This window comes from Denticeps clupeoides, chromosome 2, assembly GCF_900700375.1.
Source record: "Denticeps clupeoides chromosome 2, fDenClu1.1, whole genome shotgun sequence".
Taxonomy (NCBI): domain Eukaryota; kingdom Metazoa; phylum Chordata; class Actinopteri; order Clupeiformes; family Denticipitidae; genus Denticeps; species Denticeps clupeoides.
In genome coordinates, this window is record NC_041708.1 from 13,459,595 (window position 1) to 13,480,521 (window position 20,927).

Sequence of the window (20,927 nt, forward strand, 5' to 3'; positions counted from 1 at the left end):
GGTGTTCATAAAAATCTGAATTTAAAAGGAAAATTATACATTGAAGGAGCGGTAATGTCCAGTGTAATCTGCATGTAATTTATGTGGTAACAGTGGTTGCAGAACGAAATTCATTGCAATGTATTCAAAGCAAATCAAGTTTGCTTCCAACATAACGCGCTCAGCAAGGTTTCTGGATCCTGTTTGAATCGTCAAATGCTATTGCTTCTCCTGCGTGATGACTCGAAACATCGGCGCTCTACAGAGCGTCCTCTACGAGTCACGTGACCGTCCGGGATCAGCGCGGCGGTCGACTCGCCTGCTCTGCGTGAGTAGCTGATTTTCACAGAACGCGCTCACTACGAATTTACGCAATTTGCCGCTTCGCATATAAGGTCTGAAATGTAAAATGGACCGTTTGTAAAAGAGGTTGTGGTAAATTGGGTCACGCAATGTGGAAAAACCTGTTATGTTGTCGGCTGTTGGTGCGAATCACACTTGTTTCGTAGTGAATATTCGCAAAAGTAAAAAATGTACCACTCCAGCTTGTTTGTTTGTCTTGTATAGACCGATAAATCAGGTTCGTTACTCTTTTCTTCAAGTGAGTGAAGAAAGGGCTGAACGGCATTCACTTATTTGAACATTGACCCAATTTCCAGTCTTGTGTAGTAGATGACCGAGACGTAGTCAGCATCTGCCGTTTAAAACAAATAGTATTGCAGTAAATTGTTTTCTCATTTGCTGCAAATGTACCAGTTATGACGTATTTTAAGATTTACAATACATGAACACCTTTAAACTTTTGGCCATGCGTTTGTTTTTGCGCTCGCTACTTCCTCTCTTTGGATTATTTAATCGTTCCCCATTCATAGTTACGTTCTATATTACTTAAGTCACAGTTACAAAGATTTCGTATTTCTGTTACGTTTTATCGGTTTATTTATGTAAATCCGGTTGATGCATTTGACTTTACACTAGCAAACATAGTGTTCAATGACGTGATACTAGTTTTGGTGTCTGGATGGTTTAGTTTAATTGTTTATGCTCTCGAAGTAATAATAATCACAAACATCAAATGGTGTTTTATATCAGATGGCATGACCCAAGGAAAACACTGACCGTTACATAACATGACCAAATATTTGCTTATTATCCATAATATTTCTTGTTAAATTAGATTTAGGTTGCAAAAAATAATGTATGCACAATAGCTGATTTGGTTATGATTTAATAAGAAAAAATTTTATATGATTATTATGATTTGAGTGAAATACTTGTTTTCAGATTTTTGTGAATTGTCTGTCATATAGATGAGCAATTTTGCCTTTTTTAATGAAAGTAGAAAGAAAGAAAGTGAAGTGATTGTCATTGTGAAACACTGCAGCACAGCACATGGTGCACATAACGAAATGTGTCCTCTGCTTTTAACCCATCACCCTTAGTGAGCAGTGGGCAGCCAGTACAGGCGCCCGGGGAGCATTGTGTAGGGATGGCCACTTCCTTAACCGCTAGGCCACCACTGTGTTTTTGAGGACTGGACTGGCTGTCCTTTTTAAAAACAGCTTAGAGAAGCTGAAACAAGAACAAACATGTCCGATGTGGTAGATGTCCATTTTCTCAGCAGTACCACACTTAGGGTTTTCTTTCTTCTCCCTCCTTTTCCAGAACAGGTTGAAGGCAATGTTAACATTCTCACATAAATGAGCTCTGCCTTGCGAGTACTTTTCAATGACCCTCGTATGAACATTTGTCTCCATTATGTACCAGACTAGTTCTGAGTATAAAAGCTGGGCTCCTGCATCCCTGTCGGACACTACATAAAAACAATAATAATAGTATTTATTTAGTATTTAATTTTATTTTAGGGCACTTTTCTAAACCCCAATGTCACTTTACAGAATAAAGTAAATAACAAACAACTAAAAGCAGCACAATAAGCTTGAATTGACACCAAAAACAGAGTTAAAGCAAATACATCTGTTTAAACAGAAGGTTTTTGAGCTGTGACTTAAAATAAAAGAAGAGGATTTAAATTCTAATGTCAGGAGGAAGTGAGTTCCAAAGTTCAGGATCAGAGTGACTGAAAGCTCTGTTCTCCATAGTGATAAGACGGGCCAAAGGAACAATAAGGTGCGTGGTGGAAGATGACCTTAGAGAGCTGGAAGGAGTGGCGATGTGTACCAGGTCACACTGATAGAGAGGAGCAAGGTTATGGATGCACTTGAAGGTGATAATTAAAAATGTATCCTAGCTTCTATTGGCAACCGATGAAGCTGTTGGAGAACTGGGGTGATGTGTTTTCTTGAGGGAGTATGAGTACAAGTTTGTATAGAGCCTTATTTGGGAGACCAAAAAGAAGAGAATTGCAATAATCAGTCTGGGATGTGATGAGGCTATGGACAAGTATGGCAGCAGCATGGGGAGTAAGGAAGGGACAAAGTCGGTTAATGTTATGTAGATGAAAATATGCAGACTGGGTGGTGTAATTAATATGAGACTGGAATGAAAGCATATTATCAGATATGACACCCAGACTCTTTTCCTGAGGGAAAGGGTGGATGGAGGCTAGAGTGAAACAGAGTGAAAACCTTTATTACTGTTTAGTTTGATAAAATGTGAGGTGGTGCAAGTTAAGAGTAAACCATGGTGCTCAGCAGGAAACTGAAACAGACGTTTGAGTGGAGCAAATGTGTTAAGTAGACTATAAAGGTTGGATTATAGTCAGAAAGATCAGGGGTTGAAGAGTGTGTGAATGGAAGGACACATATAACAGATTAGAAATGTGAATCACAAGGAATACAGATTTTGGAAGCTGTTACATTAACATTAAAATAGATAAACATATGATCAGAAAGGGGAAACAAATTGGCTTTGGAGTGAGTGGGGGTGACACCAGAACAACAGACTAAATCCAGTGTATGACCTTTAGAATGAGTAGGGTATTTGATGTATTGATTAAGTCCAATACTTTCCAAGCAGGATGTGAAATCTTTGGAAAGAGAGTTGTTGCTAATGTCCTTATGTACATTGAAGTCACCAACAACTATCAAATTAGGAGATAGAACAGAAAAATATGTTATTAGAACTGAAAAGTCATTTTAAAAAATCCTTATTTGGCTTATGTGGTCAATAAACAGTACATATAATTGTAGGAATAGCTCCAGGGCGCTGAATTGTAGTGTATAAAAATGAGTGGAATAAAATGTCCAAAGAAGCATACTTTTACCCTTCCAGTGTAAGCCCTGTGGTGCTGTGTTGTTTTCACATCAGTATTATTGGAGCTGATTGGTGTGAATGACCATGTGATCTGTGCTGCAGCTCGTCCTGCCAACCTGGGGGGGGAGCTGCTCGCTGCAGGCATGTGGTCCCTGGGCCTGGGAGCAGTTGGGGCAGCCATTGCTGGAATCTTCCTCGCCAACACTGATTTGTTCCTGACCAAACCAGCCATCGCTGCGTTGGAGCACCTTGAGACTGCCAACCTCATTTCAACCATAGAGGGTAAAGAACAAGTTTGTAATGGAATCCACATTTTTATTGTGTTATTGTAATGTGCGTTGTACATGAGAGACTTGAGTTTTAGTGTTCTGATTTCTTTAGCTGGGAAGACCCTTAAAGCCAAGACTCTCTGGGAGAAGAATGGGGCAGTGATCATGGCTGTGCGCCGACCAGGATGATTCTTGTGCAGAGAGGTGCCATGAGAATTTTTCGATCATACTTTGAATAGTAGTCTTTTGCATTCACATTAAATTCATTGCTAGTCTTGGTTCTGCCCTTTTATTTTACATTTACATTTACAGCATTTATCAGACGCCCTTATCCAGAGCGATTTGAAACAGTAGTTACAGGGACAGTCCCCCCTGGAGAAATTTAGGGTTGTCTTGCTCAGGAATGGTTGTAAGTGGAATTTGAACCTGGGACTCCTGGTTCATAGGCAAGTGTTAAAACTAGGCTACTACCACCCTAGGAATTATTATAGGAACTTTATTGTTTTTTTTGGTGTACAGTAACACATTGTGGTTCATTTGGCAATCTTGATCTGAAAATGTTGCTGTTCTTTATCAGGAGGCCTCAGAGCTGTCCTCTCTGAAACCTCAGCTGGATGAGCTTGGGGTCCCTCTCTATGCCATGGTGAAAGAGAATGTTGACACAGAGGTACAGGACTTCCAGCCATTCTTTGCTGGAGAGATCTTTGTGGATAAGAAGGTGAGCGATTCAACATGGTTGTTAAAAAAGACATTGTGTCAGTTTTTTACAGGTACCCTTTTTTTTTTTTTTTTTTTATAAAAAAAAAAACAAAACACACCATTCTGGATTTCACAAAGTAGGTGTGTGTAAGGTAATAGAGTGTGGATGTCTAAGTAGTAGTAGGTAGAATGTTGATGCCTGTAAGTTACCTGTGACTTTGTGGTCATCTGGTCCTCACACCCCTGTTTACGAATACTTGTTCATACTTTACACACACACACACACACACACACGCACTGGCAAGAAAGAAAGAAAGAAAGGAAGGAAGGAATGAAGTAGATTTTGGAGGAAACATTTTTCTGCCTATTTCTTACTTTTTAACTAGAGGTATCCTACGGTACAGTCCGTACTTTGGTGTTTGGGACATGGTTTTGATTATTTTTTTGGCACATTTTGTGCATTAAGAGAACAATGTGAGTGTTATTATATGAAGTGTTACGGTAGGTCTGTGCAAATGCATTTTCAATAGACAGGCATCAGACTGCCTTTAGTGAGTGAAATGATTGTCATTGTGAAACACTGCACATGGTGCACACAATGAAATGTGTCCTCCGCTTTTAACCCATCACCCTTAGTGAGCACTGGGCAGCCATGACAGGCACCTGGGGAGGAGTGTGTGAGGATGGTACTTTGCAACTTGGCAGATTGGGACAGTCAACCTTCTTACTGCGGGTCCGCTTCCTTAATCGCTAGGCCACCACTGTTATATGCTACACTGGGTGGCATGTGTCTGGAGCTATAATACTTTCATGTTTGAACAGAAAAAAGGTATATATATATATTAGAGGTGGGCATAGATTAATCTAGATTAATCTCACTGTAATCTTGGAATTAATCTAGAGTAAGAAAAAATTAATCTAGATTAAAATGGCTCATTTGAATTCTGCCGAAGGCATTCAGAATATGTGTGCTACCCAAATAATGAGTCTTTGAGAATGGGTTTCTTCCATTAGACCAGGGGCTCATCTCCTGTTTCCAAAATGCATCACAAACTGCTTGAGAAAGCTGTTCTACTATGATAACTGGTGATGAAAATAAATTATGTTTAATAAGATGTACTTGTGTTTACCAACTGTTTATTCAGTTAAATAGCTGCATCCATGTTACCACGTCACGTTTGATGTGGTAATTTCACAGTTCAAAGACTCGTTCTCGCCCCCTACAGTGCAATTCGGCTTGGTATACATCCGCGCTAAAATATCAAGGTGCAAGTCATCATAGTGTAGCAGTTCTTCCTAACACACATGCAAAATATTAAATTAAAATGAAAGAAATAACTTTTGGCACACAAACCCCACGCACCTCTCACAGCTCACGCCATGTGTCCAAGAGACCTGAACCGGGTCTCAAAAACAAAATAAAAGTCTTTAGGAAATAAGAAACTAAAAGACCCATGCAAGAAGAAATATACTTATAAATCTAGTGTAACCATTTAACTCCGGCACAATAGCTTGCGTAGTATAGACCCAACTTTGTGAATAATGGCGATATTTTTTTATCGCCGATAAGAGTCTCACGTTAATGCAGCATGTTTTTAATCGCCCGATAAGAGTCTCACGTTCAATCAATCTACACCAAGCGGTGCTGGACCAGGGCCAGGAAGATAGTGAAGGACCTCAGCCACCCCAACAATGGACTTCTCTCTGCTGCGATCAGGGAAGCGCTTCTGCTCCCTGAAGGCCAACAGTGAGAGAATGGGGAGGAGCTTCTTTCCACAGGCTATACGAGCTCTCAACAACCCAACACTTCATAGAACTCTAATACACTCCAGCACTTTCACTTTCAATCACCCCAGAATCCTTGCACAAACCTTTACTCTTGCAGAAATATTTTTACTTTACTTCACTCCACTCATTGCACACCTTCACCTTACCTGTTACACATATTTTATGTTTTATGTTAAAAACATGAAAGTGTAATATTTGGTTATGTTTGCAATATTTGCATATTGGTTCATTGTATACTTGCAATACTGTGGTCTGTAACAGTCGCTAAAGCATTTCACTGCATATCATACCGTGTATGTCTGTGACAAATCAAATTTGAATTTGAAATATAAAGTAAGTGAAGTGAAGTGAAGTGATTGTCACACGTGATGCACACAGTGCACACAGTGAAATTTGTCCTCTGCATTTAACCCATCACCCTGAGTGAGCAGTGGGCAGCCATGAGAGGCGCCCGGGGAGCAGTGTGTGGGGACGGTGCTTTGCTCAGTGGCACCTCAGCTCCTCCCCATAAAACATGCATTGAAAAGACAATTTTTTTTCTTCTCAACTTTGTACATGATGTACAACTAGATGTACAGTGAGTCGAAACTGGTGACCATTTAAAAATGTTCTTCTCCCCAGCAATGCTTCTATGGCCCTCAGCAGAGGAGGATGGGCGGGCTGGGCTTTGTGCGTTTGGGAGTGTGGCAGAACTTCATGAGGGCCTGGATGTCGGGTTTCCAGGGCAACATGAAAGGTGAAGGCTTCATCCTAGGTGGTGTGTTTGTCATTGGGACAGGAAACCAGGTAAGATTCTTTTTGAAGGAAAATGTGTTCCTTAAAACCTGCTGATGTGCAGAAGAGTCACAACTTTCTTGTCTTTCCAGGGAATTCTTATGGAGCATCGGGAGAAAGAGTTTGGGGATAAAGTCAACATTTCATCTGTTTTAGAAGCAGCTAGAAAAATCACCTTTGATGTTGAGAAATAGGGAGCATGTGTATATTTACATTGCACTTGAATCTACTGTAGATTATTATTAGTTTCTGAGAACTGATTTATCCTCCACGATGTGAAAGGTATGTTCCATGTTTGACCTCTGACCCCACTGGGCCCCATGCTACTTTATGTGTGTTGGTGCCTGAAAGTGTATGTGTTAATGACAGCCTGACTCTAAACTCCATGATGAGAGAGCAGGTTTGAAGCCAAACACACACTAGTAAGGCCATTGTCACACATTTGCAGCACAGCAGACAGTGGGAGCAGTTGCAGAGACAAAATAAACTGACCTCATGACCTCTGACCTCTTTGTTTTATTTTTTTTTCCACACTTTTGGTAATCTGTATTGAACCTGCACATGCTAGTGAACCACCTGTCTAGTCCAGGGGTCAGCAACCCACAGCTCTTTCATCCTTACACTTTGGCTCCCTGTGGCTTTGGAAAATAAATAATTGAAGTGTGTAATATTTTTTGTTTAAATTTGCAGATTATTGTGATCTTGTAACATTAAAATGCAATGTTTTTAGTTTGTCACTCAAAATAAAAGTTGTATAAATTGTTGTATATATGCCCGCCGTCCTGAACAGAGCTGTTAAAAGGTTTGTTCAATTAGTAGTAGATTCTAAATGGATTCATTTGAAAAAGACCTTCAACTTAGATTTAGTGTTCAAAATGTTCTAAACAGAGCTTTAAATAACTATTAACTAGTTTTAGTAATAGTTAAATTAATGAAATAAAATTTGTATACGTGGCATAAAAGTAAAAATAATATATGCAGTATTGTTTTTTTACATGTCAAAAAGAATTTATGGCCCCAGGTACAAAACTGGGTCCAAATGGCTCTTTGAGTGTTAAAGGTTGCTGACCCCTGATCTAGTTCTTAAGCAAACAAAAATTTTCCATACCTCTGAATAATCTAAAAAATAAGATATTCTCCAGCTGGCATTACGTCCAATGGTGTAAGGTGTTCTCAAGCTCAGGTTTATTAGATGGTGATTATTTTGAATCAACCTCTGATGAAAGCTGTGCAACTGTCAGTGTTTATTTCCCTTCTAGGACAACATCCATTCCAACTGATGTTGACATGACCAAGCCATTGTGACCTGTGATAAGTTAACTTATTTTTAACCTGTGTATTTTCACAGACATCCTTGGAGCAGAAAAGCATAGTGACACATACTCACTGGTCACCTTATTAGATACACCTTGCTAGTACTACCAGGTTCATGATGCAACTCCACCACATCCCAAAGGTACTCTATTGGATTGAGATCTGTTGAGTGTGGAGGCCATTGGAATACAGTGAACGATAATAAAGAAAGTGGTTTGAGATTATTTGTGACATTATCCTCCTGGAAAAAAAAGATGGGCACACTGTTGTCATAAAGGGATTGACATGCACGATACTCAGGTAGTCTATGTTGTATAAACCAGGCTCAACTGGTATTATTTGGCTCAAAGTGTGCCAAGAAACCCCCCCACACCCACTTCATTACACTGCCGCCAGCAGCCTGAACCATTGATACAACGCAGGATGGATCCATGCTTGATGTTTTTGCAAAATTTTGAACCTACCAAATCTTTTGTTCTATGGTTCATATTTGATAAACCTGTGCAAAGTATGTAAGCTGACTGGCATGCAGGGCCGGCCCTAACAAATTTGGAGCCCTAGTCAGAGTTGTAGGTGGTTCCCCTTGCATTTCAGTAAATTCCAATGCAAAGTAAATTCCACTGCTTGTAGATATACTCACAAAAAACTGAATAGCTTTGTCTTAGACTTTCTTTTATTGACACAGGATGAGAATTTACATTTACTGCATTTGGCAGACTTTGGGACATTCATGTTGGACAACCAAAAAGGATACAAGCTTCCCGTGTTTTCTCCCTGTCTTCATTGATCTTGGTAGTGCAGGTACTCTTTTACCAAACTGGACTGAAACATTATCTTTTAATTGACTCTGCCTACCCTCTGCTGTCTTGGCTCATGAAATCTTACCCTGGATGAGGAAGAGTAACACCCCAGCAGTTGAACGTTAGCCGCTGACTAAGCCAAGCCCAGATGACAGTTGAGCGTGCCTGTGGGTGCCTCAAAGAATGCCAGCGCTGGCAAAACCCAAATAACATTTGTAAGAGGCGCCAGGCAGCCTTGCATCGGTGGCTCCAACATTCTTTTGTGAACTTGACCTTCATTGTGTACCCCTGAGGTGCCCACACTGCTCCCCAGTGGACCTTTCAAGTGGACCTGCAGAAAAAGAAAATTGTTTTTTTTTTTATTCCATACACTGGAATTAAAGAGGAGGATAAAGGTGCTGCACAACAGGCGATGAAAATGAATTGTCATTGTGAAACATTGCAGCACAGCACACAAAATGTGTCCTCGGCTTTAAACCCATCACCCTTAGTGAGCAGCCATGACAGCCACCCGGGGAACAGTGTGTGGGGATGGTACTTTGCTCATCATGGAGCACCTCAGGAGTACCTTTGTGGATCGGGATTCGAACTGTGTGGGGGGTGTCAACCGTAGGGCCTGTCAAAACCCATTGAGATTTTGGGCTATATAAGAAATAAACGTTGTTGTTGTTGATTATGGGCCACCTCCTTAACCGCTAGGTCACCACTGCCCTGCTTTTTATCAACACCAACCGTACATGCATCAAATGAAAAACCGAAAGATTGGTTTCACTCTTAATGTCATTATACTCACGCACGCGAGAGGGCAGTAGAGTTTTAAAGTACACACACTCACAGGAACATCACGAACTGAAAACAACCAAGAACGCAAATAGAATCTTTAGCAATTAAACTTTAATATTTGTAATATTTATTTTACATAATACGGTTGTTGTAACTAAGGAAAGCACTGTTTTTAAATAATATTGTATTAAAAGTTCTAATCCAGTTTTAAAGTAATTGAGTTCAATATATAGCTATTGATTATTATGTGATTACTTAGTTAAATTAATTAATATTGATAGGCATATCTAAAAGCTGACTCAATTGCAGGTTTTGCTGGGAGCTCAGGGGGAGGGAGAAGGCGGGACTTGTGTCGCTCGGGAAATGAGCCCCGATAGTCGGTAGCTCTGCGCAGGATGAACTGAGGACTGAAGAGTGTGTGCGTGTGTATGAGAGAGAGAGAGAGGGGGCAGGCAGGGTAAGACGCGACGGAGACGGGAACTCAGAGTCTGTAATTCTGCGGCTCCTCATGACTAGTCTCGAGCCAGCGGGACCCTCACATCGGATACGGGCGAGGCAGGTGAGCTTGTGTGTGTGAGTTCAGAACTTTTCTTTTCTGTTTCCTGTCAGTTCAGTTAGGGGTTTCCAGTTCAGACCAGTTCGCGGTTCCATAGGGAACGGGTATCGGATGCGAGTGGGTCTCAGGTGGCGCAGGCTGCACCTGCTGCGCAGCGCGCGGCGCTCTGACTTATTCATGTGTCACCCGAACTCTCCGCGGTCACCCACCCGACTGTCCTCGTGGGTAAAAATTCTCACGTGCTTTTCAGAGTAGAGGACCACCTCATAGACAGGGGGATTCAGTCAGGTGACTGGCCAGCGACTGGCCAACATTATTTTTACTACACCATTTCAGCTTTGGTTAGTTTCATAAAAGTTGCTTCTGGAGCTACTACTGCTGCTGTGTGACCTTTAGGCTTTGGCTGACAGGTCAAAGGTGAAGTTACTACAAGAGGCAGTGCTGCAAAAGGCTGTAGATTTGGTGAGAAGCATACCTTATCTGTACCTAATGTGTTTACAATTCAAGCATGTGGATTTGCATTGCGAAGCATGTCTTAATCCCAGACAGAGTTCTTAAATCGTTCAGAATAACAGGAGACACACAGACACAGAGATAAGTGTAGTTTCCTTCAAAACATATCAGATTTTATGTTAAACCTGATTAACCCTGCAGGACTCATCATGACAGACACTCTGTGTTAATAAGAAAGAAAAGTCATGTAATTAACACATTAAATTTATGGGACTCTGAGGTGTGTGCTTCCCTTTGTGGTTTGTGTGTAGCTAATAAATGAAGACCTGCTTTCCACCAGTCTTGCTGAGTGACAGCAAATTAATTTGAAAACCGTTTCAGCGTTTCCCATCTGAGAGGACAGGGGGACTGAAGGAAGTGAGTGACTGGAGGACAGGCAGGGAGAGGAATAGTCTATGCAGGTACTGTCCCAGTTTTGGGTTAAGGTTTGGGTTTTGTAGTACAGTGTTTCTGAATCCAGTTTCTAAAAGACCCTTTGCCACAAGGTTTTCATCTCAAAGCATCAACCTGCCATACCCACCCTTCCCTGCTCTCCTCCCTCTCTGTTCTCCTCTTCTGGCCCATCTGTGTGGGGTCATAAAATCGGTCAGGCAGAAAGAGGGGAGAGCTGTTGGGGAGGAGGGTCTTCTCAGCCAATTGCACTACAGGTGGGCCATCTGACCGGCCATGAGGTGAAAGGAGTGAAAACTATGAAATATGAAGGTGGGTGGCCAAGGTCTCCATGCTCACTTAAGGGATTCATCCTCATTCAGACACTAACTGGACACAGATGTGTGCCCAGCCATCAGCCACACTGAAAATGTTTATTACGGGGATCTGAAATCTGACAGATTATTTATGATGGAGCTGGAGGGGAACGCCTTGAATTCTGATGTTCAGCGAAGTTCATCCAAATGTGCTATTAGGAGTATTCTGTGTTTGCCATTGTTTGTGTCCGAGAGAAGTGTGTTTGTTCCAGATGTGTGTGCATTATGTAATCTCTGAGAACCCCAAGGCAGCCTTCATCGGTAAAAAATAAAGCATCAGATCTTGAAGTGATTTGGATGAGGGACCAGAGGTTGCCCATTCTTTGGCACTGACATTTTCCCAAGGGCAGCCTTTTCTCCAACATTCTGTGGCCCTGTGAGTCACCTGGCTGATGGACCCCTTTTTTCATTTTCTGAATGCATCCACTCTAGAATTGTTCCCGCAAAAAATGGTACCTATGGAGACAAACAAAGTGGAGCCCAATCAGAGTTCAGAGGAGAAGTCAAAGGACCAAATTGAGGAATAGTCATCTCTGCTATACCCCTCCCACTCCAGCATAAATCAAACCTTTTGAGCTGGGGCTTATAGCGTTCAATTACCTTCTCCCCTATAAATAACAGTGATGATGGGAGTGATAAGGCTTGCTCTGTGTTAGATCCACAGCATGACAAATCCCTGTTGTTGGCACTCATGAGCAGAATGGCGCCTTCGGGAGCGAACGGGAGGGAGTGGGAGGAGGAGAGAAACCAAAACTGACATTTGCTGATTTGTAGTATCGAGATATGATGAGTAGGGAGAAAGGAAGACCACCGATGAACCCAGAAACAAGCCGGTTAGTTTTCTAGATAACACTGGTTGTGGTTCATTTTGCCTCAACTATGTGCTTAATGTCCCTTAGTTGTTGGATTACAACATCAAATGAAATGTCATACAACAGTTTTGTTATTACCTGCATTGCGCTTGCAGAAGATATTTACACAGTGAGCATCAGGTCTGCCCTGTGACTGTGCCAAGATGGTATTCTAGCTCCTCCTGTGACATACTGAACTTGGTTTTAGAACCAGTTATGCTCCATTTTTTAAATGAATGTTTTGTTAATTAATTTCATTTTTAAATCAGTTGAGTTTCCTAGTATATAGATAAATTTGTATATAAGTAAATTTGTCTACCCCTTCTTCACTGGCTGCAGTTGAATGTTTTTGAATAGAACTCACACTTTTTGGTCAAGCTTCAGAACCGTGTGTTCTCCATACAACTGCATTTACACGTAAAGTTACATCCCTAATATTGATATCGCATGATGTTTATGTTGCATAATTTGGTTTATTCATACTTTCTTACTTTTTGAAATGGTCACCTCAGTGATGGAGTAGATTTGTGAACCTGGAAACTGTGATGTTGCTTAGATCCTGTGCTGTTCCAGTCTTCATGTCAAGTAGGATACTAGTGTGATCTAAAGGCCTTCATTTTCAGAGAGCAGGATGACCTTTTCCGTCTTGCGGCTGTCAGATGGGAGGAAATCCTGAAAAGAATTAAAGAAGAAGCTGGGGAGCCCTGTGGCTTGACAGCTTGTTTAGCTTTTACAGTTTTTTTCTGCAAAGTCTCTGGAAAAGACCAGGATACTCCATCGTTACACTGGAATCATGCTCAGAACGTCTTATTTTTTCCCTTAAATTGTCCAATCGTATCACAGAGGCTGGAGATGATGCATCTTGGGACCCTGCCCACAGCTGTGCTTTCATGTAACAGGCATTGCAGTACAGGTGATCTGTTGATTCCACGGGATGCTGGATGGTGCGTGGCTGTCAGAAACCAAAGGCTCTAATTGGCTGACTTGGGTCCTGAGGATTTCTGAAGGCTAGGGGTGCGAATAGTATCATGCCAGTAACTGTGTGGGTGTGGTTGATTGTTGCTCTTGGCTGACCTCTGACCTCACACACACACACACATGCACTGGTTGCCTAGTGAAAACTGACTCATAATGGGAAAGTTGCTGGATCAAACACATCACAAGGTGATCTGTTGATTCCACGGGATGCTGGATGGTGCGTGGCTGTCAGAAACCAAAGGCTCTAATTGGCTGACTTGGGTCCTGAGGATTTCTGAAGGCTAGGGGTGCGAATAGTATCATGCCAGTAACTGTGTGGGTGTGGTTGATTGTTGCTCTTGGCTGACCTCTGACCTCACACACACACACACACACACACATGCACTGGTTGCCTAGTGAAAACTGACTCATAATGGGAAAGTTGCTGGATCAAATTCTGAACTGCCAAGGTACCACTGAGGTTTGCGATATGGCATAAAATTCATATTGCAATATAAATTATAAATATAAATGGTATATATTGCAGTATATAATTTGATAAGTAAATTTAAATGTAATTGTTTTTGTGGTTTTCGTGTCCAGAGCAAAGAATATTTCTGCAGTAGGCCGGTATAATAAAATTTTTGGCCAAAATGTATATTATATATGTGACACTCACAAAATAAGTTTTGTTGAGATTTTATTTTTAGTTTCCTTTCCTTCTATTGCAACAGTATTTTATTTTATTCTGATTTTCTTAATTGGATATTAATGAGAGAGTACGGAAAAGCACACAACATGTATTTCCTAAAATAGACACAGGGTGGCAGTAATCGCGAGTAGCGTTACACGGGGACATTTAGCGATGCGCAGAGCAAGATGAGCTCATTATCCAAGTTAATGGAGAATGAGCAACTGTGTTCCTGCGTCACTGATTTCTCTGTAATATTTAATATATTTCCAGAGCACTCCTAGGAGAGGATTTTTTATATATATATATATATATATATATATATATATATATATATATATATATATATATATATATATATATATATATATATATATATATATATATATATATATATATATATATATATATATATATATATATATCTGCCAGCGGGGACCTAGCCGGGACCCGCTACAGATTCTTGGGGGCTCATCCGGGATATCCTTCGGCGCCACCTAGCGATGACAATGCTGTCCAGCTGTGGAACTTCGAACGAGTGGAGGTCTACGATCCGGAGCTGACTGCATTGTAGCCGAATTGTGTTGTTAGCTGTGGAAAAGACAAGAAGCCATCATGTCACGTAGTGGGAGGAAAAGCCTAGTGTGGAACATTAGGAAATGCTTACTCACCTTGTCAGCTGGAGAGCTTCTTCAGGTCGCCAGAGCGGTTGAGCCAGTATCGAGCTTGCAGAGGGAGACGAGGAAGGATGTTACGATTACATCAACTCATTCATGTACAGTAAGCAGTTACTTGACACGGAGGACGAGGGAATGGTTCAGTTGTTGATATTGAAAGATGCTATTGACGAGGTGGTGAAATGTCGTGGTGATGAGGTGTCGATGTCAAATGTAAAAGGTGATTCTGAGTTACATACTGAGCAAGGTTGTAGTAAGCTTGATGACCGTGTTGATTTTATTGAAGGTTCAGTCATTACCCAGGCAGCCCCTGAAACCACCACAGACACTCACAAACAGAGCCACCACACATTCAATGTAGCTAGGGCTGCATCACCTAGGGATATTGCTGAACTAGATTCAGACTCAATAGCAATAGCGATGTTAAATACACCTGACACAGCTAACACTGGGTTACTTAAAGTGCTAGCTAGCTATGAAGAAATTAGTAAGAAACTGTGCTTACCACCACATGCTGTACCGCCACTGACACGCAAGTTAACTCAAGTTAACCTCAGGCCTTCTTCAACAGCCAGACAGAAAACCATCGAGTGAACTTGTCTCTCAGTCGGCATGTGAGGGAATGGTATCCTTGAGGGAACTCAGCTACCTGCCTCAGAGAGAGTTCAAAGTGCAAGGCAGACAGATCGGTAACCAATCTTCAGACATCAGCTACAATAATGTCTGTAGACAAATTGATGATGGAATCAAAGAAGGATTTCCCGATTCAGAGATTGTTCGTGGTGTGCTGAGAATCATGAAACCAGGCATATTCAAAGAAATTTTGATAAACAAAGACGACATGACAGTGACTGAACTCAAGGGGTTTCTTCAAACTCATCTAAGAGAAAAACACAGCACAGAGTTATTTCAAGAGTTGATGTGCACGAAACAAGACGAGAACGAGACACCACAACAGTTTCTCTATCGTGTGATAGGATTAAAACAGCGCATCCTGTTGACATCAAGACTGGCTGACACTAATATTAAATACTCTACAACTACAGTACAAGATGTTTTCTTACATACAGTGTACCAAAGTTTTGGACACAAACACACGGACATACGCAGAGAGCTCAAACCTTTGTTGACAAACAGTGGGGTCACTGATGAGATGATTCTGCGTCATGTGATGAAAATCACTAGCGAGGAAAACGAGAGAATGAAAAGACTTGGCTCGTCCCGCCGACAGACTGTAACGAATGCACACAGCGCACAGCTTGAGTCGGATGTGGAAAAGAGCCTTAACACAAGGTCAGAGAGTGTAGAGTCCAAATCAAAGCAAACAAAACCAGATCCTTTGAGGGAACTCACAATAAAAGTAGAGGAGCTCACCAGACTGATTGAGATTATGCAAAAACAAAACCAACAACAGCTAACTCACAATGGGTGTCAGTACAGTCAAAATAGGACACCATCAAGACGTGGAAAACCCTATGATTGTCCAGGCTGCGTGGAACAAGACAGACAAGACTGTAAACACTGCTTCACATGCGGGGAGGAAGGACACCATGCAGCAGGCTGTTTAAAACGACCAAAGAGACAGGGAAACTCCATTTGGGCACTGGAGAGGGACATCTAGTGACCGGGTCTGGAGATAAGTCCCATCCAGGAAGTGAGGTCAACAATGACATTACACGCCCCTCCTCACCCTCAACCCCAGTAATGAGAAGCACATTAAGTCACTGTAACCAAGTAGCTCAGCTCCCTTCCCAGTCACTACGTGTAGCTAAAGCTAGAGCTAGCCTAATTGGGAAAAGGGCCCTAGTTCAGAGCTATCTAAATGGTTTAGCAGTCACTTCTTTGCTCGACTCTGGGTCACAAGTCAGCATAGTCAGCAGCGCCTGGAAAGATGAGTACCTACCTGACCTCAGTATCCACTCAGTTTCAGAGATCTTAGGGGAGGAGGAATTGAAGGTAATTGCAGCAAATGGTAGTCTCATTCCCTATCAGTGGATAAACCACTGATTGGCTTTAATGTTGTGGAAGTGCTCATCTGTGGCAAACCGGAGAGGCTAGTGCCAATACTCGCTAACTTGCTTAGCAACGCTATATCTGTTCCCAATAAACAGCTGAAGCTCTCGTCAACTTTATTCAGACAGCCAAGCCATTCACACAACAAATACGCATAAGGACAGGGGCCAAGGATATTGTTCTCGTGGGTGAGGTGTCAGGTTCCGCCAAACATGGATGCCTCCAACCGACTAATGTTGTTTGAGACAGATGAAGATATCTTATCTCTTGGACAGTGGGATACAGGGCCAGGGTTGTTTCAAATCCAGAACCAGACAAAGCCCTATGTCACCATCCCAATTGGTAATAACACCAATCATGACATCACGATACAACGTAAGACAGCTTTAGGGATCCTGCAGCGTGTCGAAAATGTGGTGGAGGCAGATATCCTGGACAGGTCACAGCCTGTAGCGACTATCAGTCAGGTCACCACCACTCAAGACAGCAACTCAGACTCACCACTGTGGGACCCACCTGTAAGCCTTGACCATCTGGAGGAAGAACAACAAGAGGCTGCTAGGAAGAGTAAAGCTGTAATACAATGATTACATACCTCGTCTGGGTTATCCAAATCGTCTCTACCATGATCAGGGACGTGAGTTCGAGAACAATCTGTTTCGCACTCTTGGACGGCTGTCAGGGGTCGGACACTCACGAACATCTCCATACTACCCACAGTGCAACCCTGCTGAGAGGTTCAACCGTACGCTGTTACAAATGTTACTGACATTGACAGACAGAGAAAAGGAGAGATGGAAAGAACATTTGCCACAAATGATAGATGTATATAACTGTACTCGCCACGAGTCCACCGGATACTCACCTCATTACCTGCTGTATGGGCAACACCCCCGTCTCCCAGTGGATCTCTTGTTTGGATTACTGGGAAACAACGAATCAGTGACACACAAGGGATATGTAGGCGTATAAGATTGCCAACAAATCCAGCCTGTCATCAAGTGCAAAGAACAAGGCCTACTATGATAAAAAGGTGAGAGGTGTGGTCCTCAAACCAGGAGATCGAGTACTGGTCCGGAATATGGGTGAGCGAGGTGGACCCGGCAAGCTGCACTCATACTGGGAGAAGAGGATCTATGTAGTGAAAGAAGTCAATCTCAGACAATCCGGTATATATCATCCATTCTGAGGGAGACCCAAATGCAAGGGGCAGAACCATACACAGAAACTTGCTGCTGTTAGTGAATGACTTGCCTGTTGAGAACTCAGCACAGCCAGCTGACTCTGTTGTAAACCCCTGTCTGAGGCAAAAGCAACCTCAACAGAGAGTAACCTCTGCGGACAAGGATGGGATATTGGACACTGATGAGGAGGATGAGTGGATAGGAGGTTATTGCCTGAGAACACCTGTAGTCAGGAAGGAAAATGATCAAGTTGGACATGACAGATCAGCGGCCTCAAGGAAGGAGCAAAGTACGGTGCCAAGGTCATCTCCTACAACAGTGCCCGGTCGGACTCCAAAGAAACTGACCATGACCCACAAAGAAGGTCCAGATACATTACTGATGAGGGAAACCGTACCGATAGATGCATACTTACCAGATGGACGAGAGGCACCTGTAAGAGACTACATACACACGGGTTAGACAAACCTACCTGAAAGAGAGGATAAACAAAGCTCAATGGATAGAGAAGTGGAAGTACTGGGAATCACAGACAAGTGAACAACTTGAGGACAGTTACCTATCTCAGCTTGAAGAGACAAATAGACGTGAGGAGCAAGTACAAGAGGAAAGACAGAGTTCTTCCCCTAATATGACTGGGCCTGCGGGCGAGACACACAGAGAGGTTAGGAGGTCAGCCAGAGAGAGAAGGCAGAGGCCGATATTCACTTATGAGTCACCTGGGCCAACCCTTATTACAAACTCATGTAGAGTCCATTTCTTCGCAGTTTACCCCACCCCCCCTACCTTTCATGCCACATCTGCATAGACAGTTCATTTTACCTATTGTTTATACACCTCATATGTACATGCCATATACCTATTACACGCCCGTTACTACACACGTTTACTAGACAACCAAAATGTTTTGTTTGGTTTTACATGGGAAAATGTTGGGAGTCATTTTTTTGTTTTTCGGGGTGGATGTGACACTCCCAAAATACGTTTTATTGAGATTTTATTTTTAGTTTCCTTTCCTTCTATTGCAACAGTGTTTTATTTTATTCTGATTTTCATAATTGGATATTAATGAGAGAGTACGGAAAAGCACACAACATGTATTTCCTAAAACAGACACAGGGTGGCAGTATTCGCAAGTAGTGTTACACGGGGACATTTAGTGATGCGCAGAGCCGGGACCCGCTACATATACCGTTTATATTGTTTATATCGTTTATGCCCACACACTTCATGGCTGCCCACTGCTCACCAAGGTGATGACACGTTTCATTGAGTGCTGCAGTATTGCACAATGACAATAACTACACTATCACACACACATTCATATCCCATTCTGAAACATGTGAATTAATGTATGTAATGTAAGGTAATTATGCTACAATCATTAAAGAGATCCATGACCTCTGAGGGGTTTTTTTTTGGACCAGATCTCTTTCTTTCAAACACTATGGTGTATTGGATGTTTGTGTTTGTTAATCTATTTATAAGTGAAGTGAAGTGATTGTCACATGTGATACACAGCAGCACAGCACATGGTGCACACAGTGAAATTTGTCCTCTGCATTCAACCCATCACCCTGAGTGAACAGTGGGCAGCCATGAAAGGCGCCCGGGGAGCAGTGTGTGGGGACGGTGCTTTGCTCAGTGGCCAGCTGCAAATACCAGCTATAAGGACGTGTTGTAGAGCCAGTGGTTGAAAGGTAATACCTTCTGAATCTCTCCTTCTCACACCATGGATGCAGGAGCCTGCCACTGAAGGAGATGCTCAGTGTTGTCAGAGTCTCATGTCTCAAGCTTGTGGCTGCTGTATTGTACTGGTTCTGGGCGAGGTCTGTGTGTAGCTGACCTGGTAGAGGGCTGAGTTGAGCAGTAATACCTCAAGTACTTCTCGAGCTCCTGGTTCACTTCCTTGGTTTGGATTTTGGTTGGTACCCTGAGTTGAGGCTTACTGTGATGCCTGCAAAACTTTGGTCAAAAGCGAGCAATGAACCACGATCAGACAGGAGAGGCTGTGTAAAGGAGACCTGATAGGGCAATGAAGTGGGCTGGCTTTGTAAATCGGTTAACTTGGACCAGGATGGCGGTGTTTCCATGGGAGGTGGGGAACCCAGTGACAAAATCCAGAGAGACGTGGGACCAAGGCAGTGTTAGCAGAGCAGAGGCAAGAGGAGGCCCTGAGGGTTCTGACTTATAACTTGTGTACTGGAAAGGTAAGGCACGTGGCCACTTATTTGGCCACATCTCTTGGGCCACCAGAATGATCTCTAGATCGGTTCTTGTTTTCTGGTGCATCCCAGTGTCTCCTGCCGAGGGACCAGCAGTCATTGTAGTAACATAGGTGTGATCTGATGTGTCAAAGAATGGAGGTTCATGAGCAGGATGAACGTCTTCCATTCATCCCCCTCAACTGGTGGAGGTCAATGCAGGGTCTGAGTCACCTGTCCTTTTTACCTGCAAAGAAGAAATGAGGCCACCACTGGAGAGGTGGAGGGGCAGATGGCTCTGTCTTTGTCAATGATCAACTCTAGGTCATGGTAGCAGGCTCTCCGGACAGGTCCATATTGGGCAGAGTCAGTGATAAGGAGGTAGGTGGCCAGATTCTGGTCCACCAGTTTCATTGCTGCCCCTGAATTAAAACTGAAACACGTCCATGATCACATGATGCATGCACTTTACCCAAGAGTATGCTATTTTGATGGTATGCTGATCTGTTGAAACATCAGCATCATTTATCCTGATGCCATGCTCATTACAAGTGGCTGTTCATTTGTTAGCTGTCTGTGTGAAGGCTTTTTAATCAAATTCGATAACAAATGGCACAAGCAAACTTGCCATTGCCATCAGTGGCTGCACGCATGAGTGATGTTGAAAGTGAAGTGAAATGATTGTCACTGTGATACACAGCACAACACACGGTGCACACAACAAAATGTGTCCTCTGCTTTTAACCCATCAACCTTAGTGAGCAGTGGGTAGCCATGACAGGCGCCCAGGGAGGACGGTGCTTTGCTCAGTGGCACCATATTCGAACTGGCAACCTTCTGATTATGGGGAGGCTTCCTTCACCACTGGCCCAATGTTGTGCATATTAATATCGATGGAAAATCAGTCTGAAAT

At 42.6% G+C, this 20,927-nt stretch overlaps 2 protein-coding genes across 8 annotated transcripts in view; both read left to right on the plus strand.

Moving 5' to 3' along the window:
- The first annotated feature begins 14 nt into the window (after positions 1 to 14).
- Positions 15 to 7,231, plus strand: selenou1a (selenoprotein U 1a). The gene is made up of 6 exons (XM_028969512.1): positions 15 to 307; positions 3,298 to 3,477; positions 3,577 to 3,668; positions 4,042 to 4,182; positions 6,573 to 6,737; positions 6,818 to 7,231. The coding sequence occupies exons 2-6, from the start codon at positions 3,339 to 3,341 to the stop codon at positions 6,917 to 6,919; spliced, it is 639 nt and encodes a 212-aa protein (XP_028825345.1). The 5' UTR covers positions 15 to 307; positions 3,298 to 3,338; the 3' UTR covers positions 6,920 to 7,231.
- A 2,792-nt stretch (positions 7,232 to 10,023) lies between these two features.
- The window catches only part of cdh23 (cadherin-related 23), a 213,103-nt gene continuing 202,199 nt past the window's right edge, over positions 10,024 to 20,927 (plus strand). For 5 of the 7 annotated variants that reach the window (XR_003748543.1, XM_028969156.1, XM_028969163.1 and 2 more), the window contains exon 1: positions 10,024 to 10,181. The gene's annotated coding sequence lies outside the window, so the exon portion shown is untranslated. Of the gene's footprint in view, positions 10,196 to 10,606; positions 10,641 to 11,012; positions 11,093 to 20,927 lie in introns of those variants that run through there. The other 2 variants (XM_028969158.1, XM_028969157.1) reach the window with 2 other exon arrangements.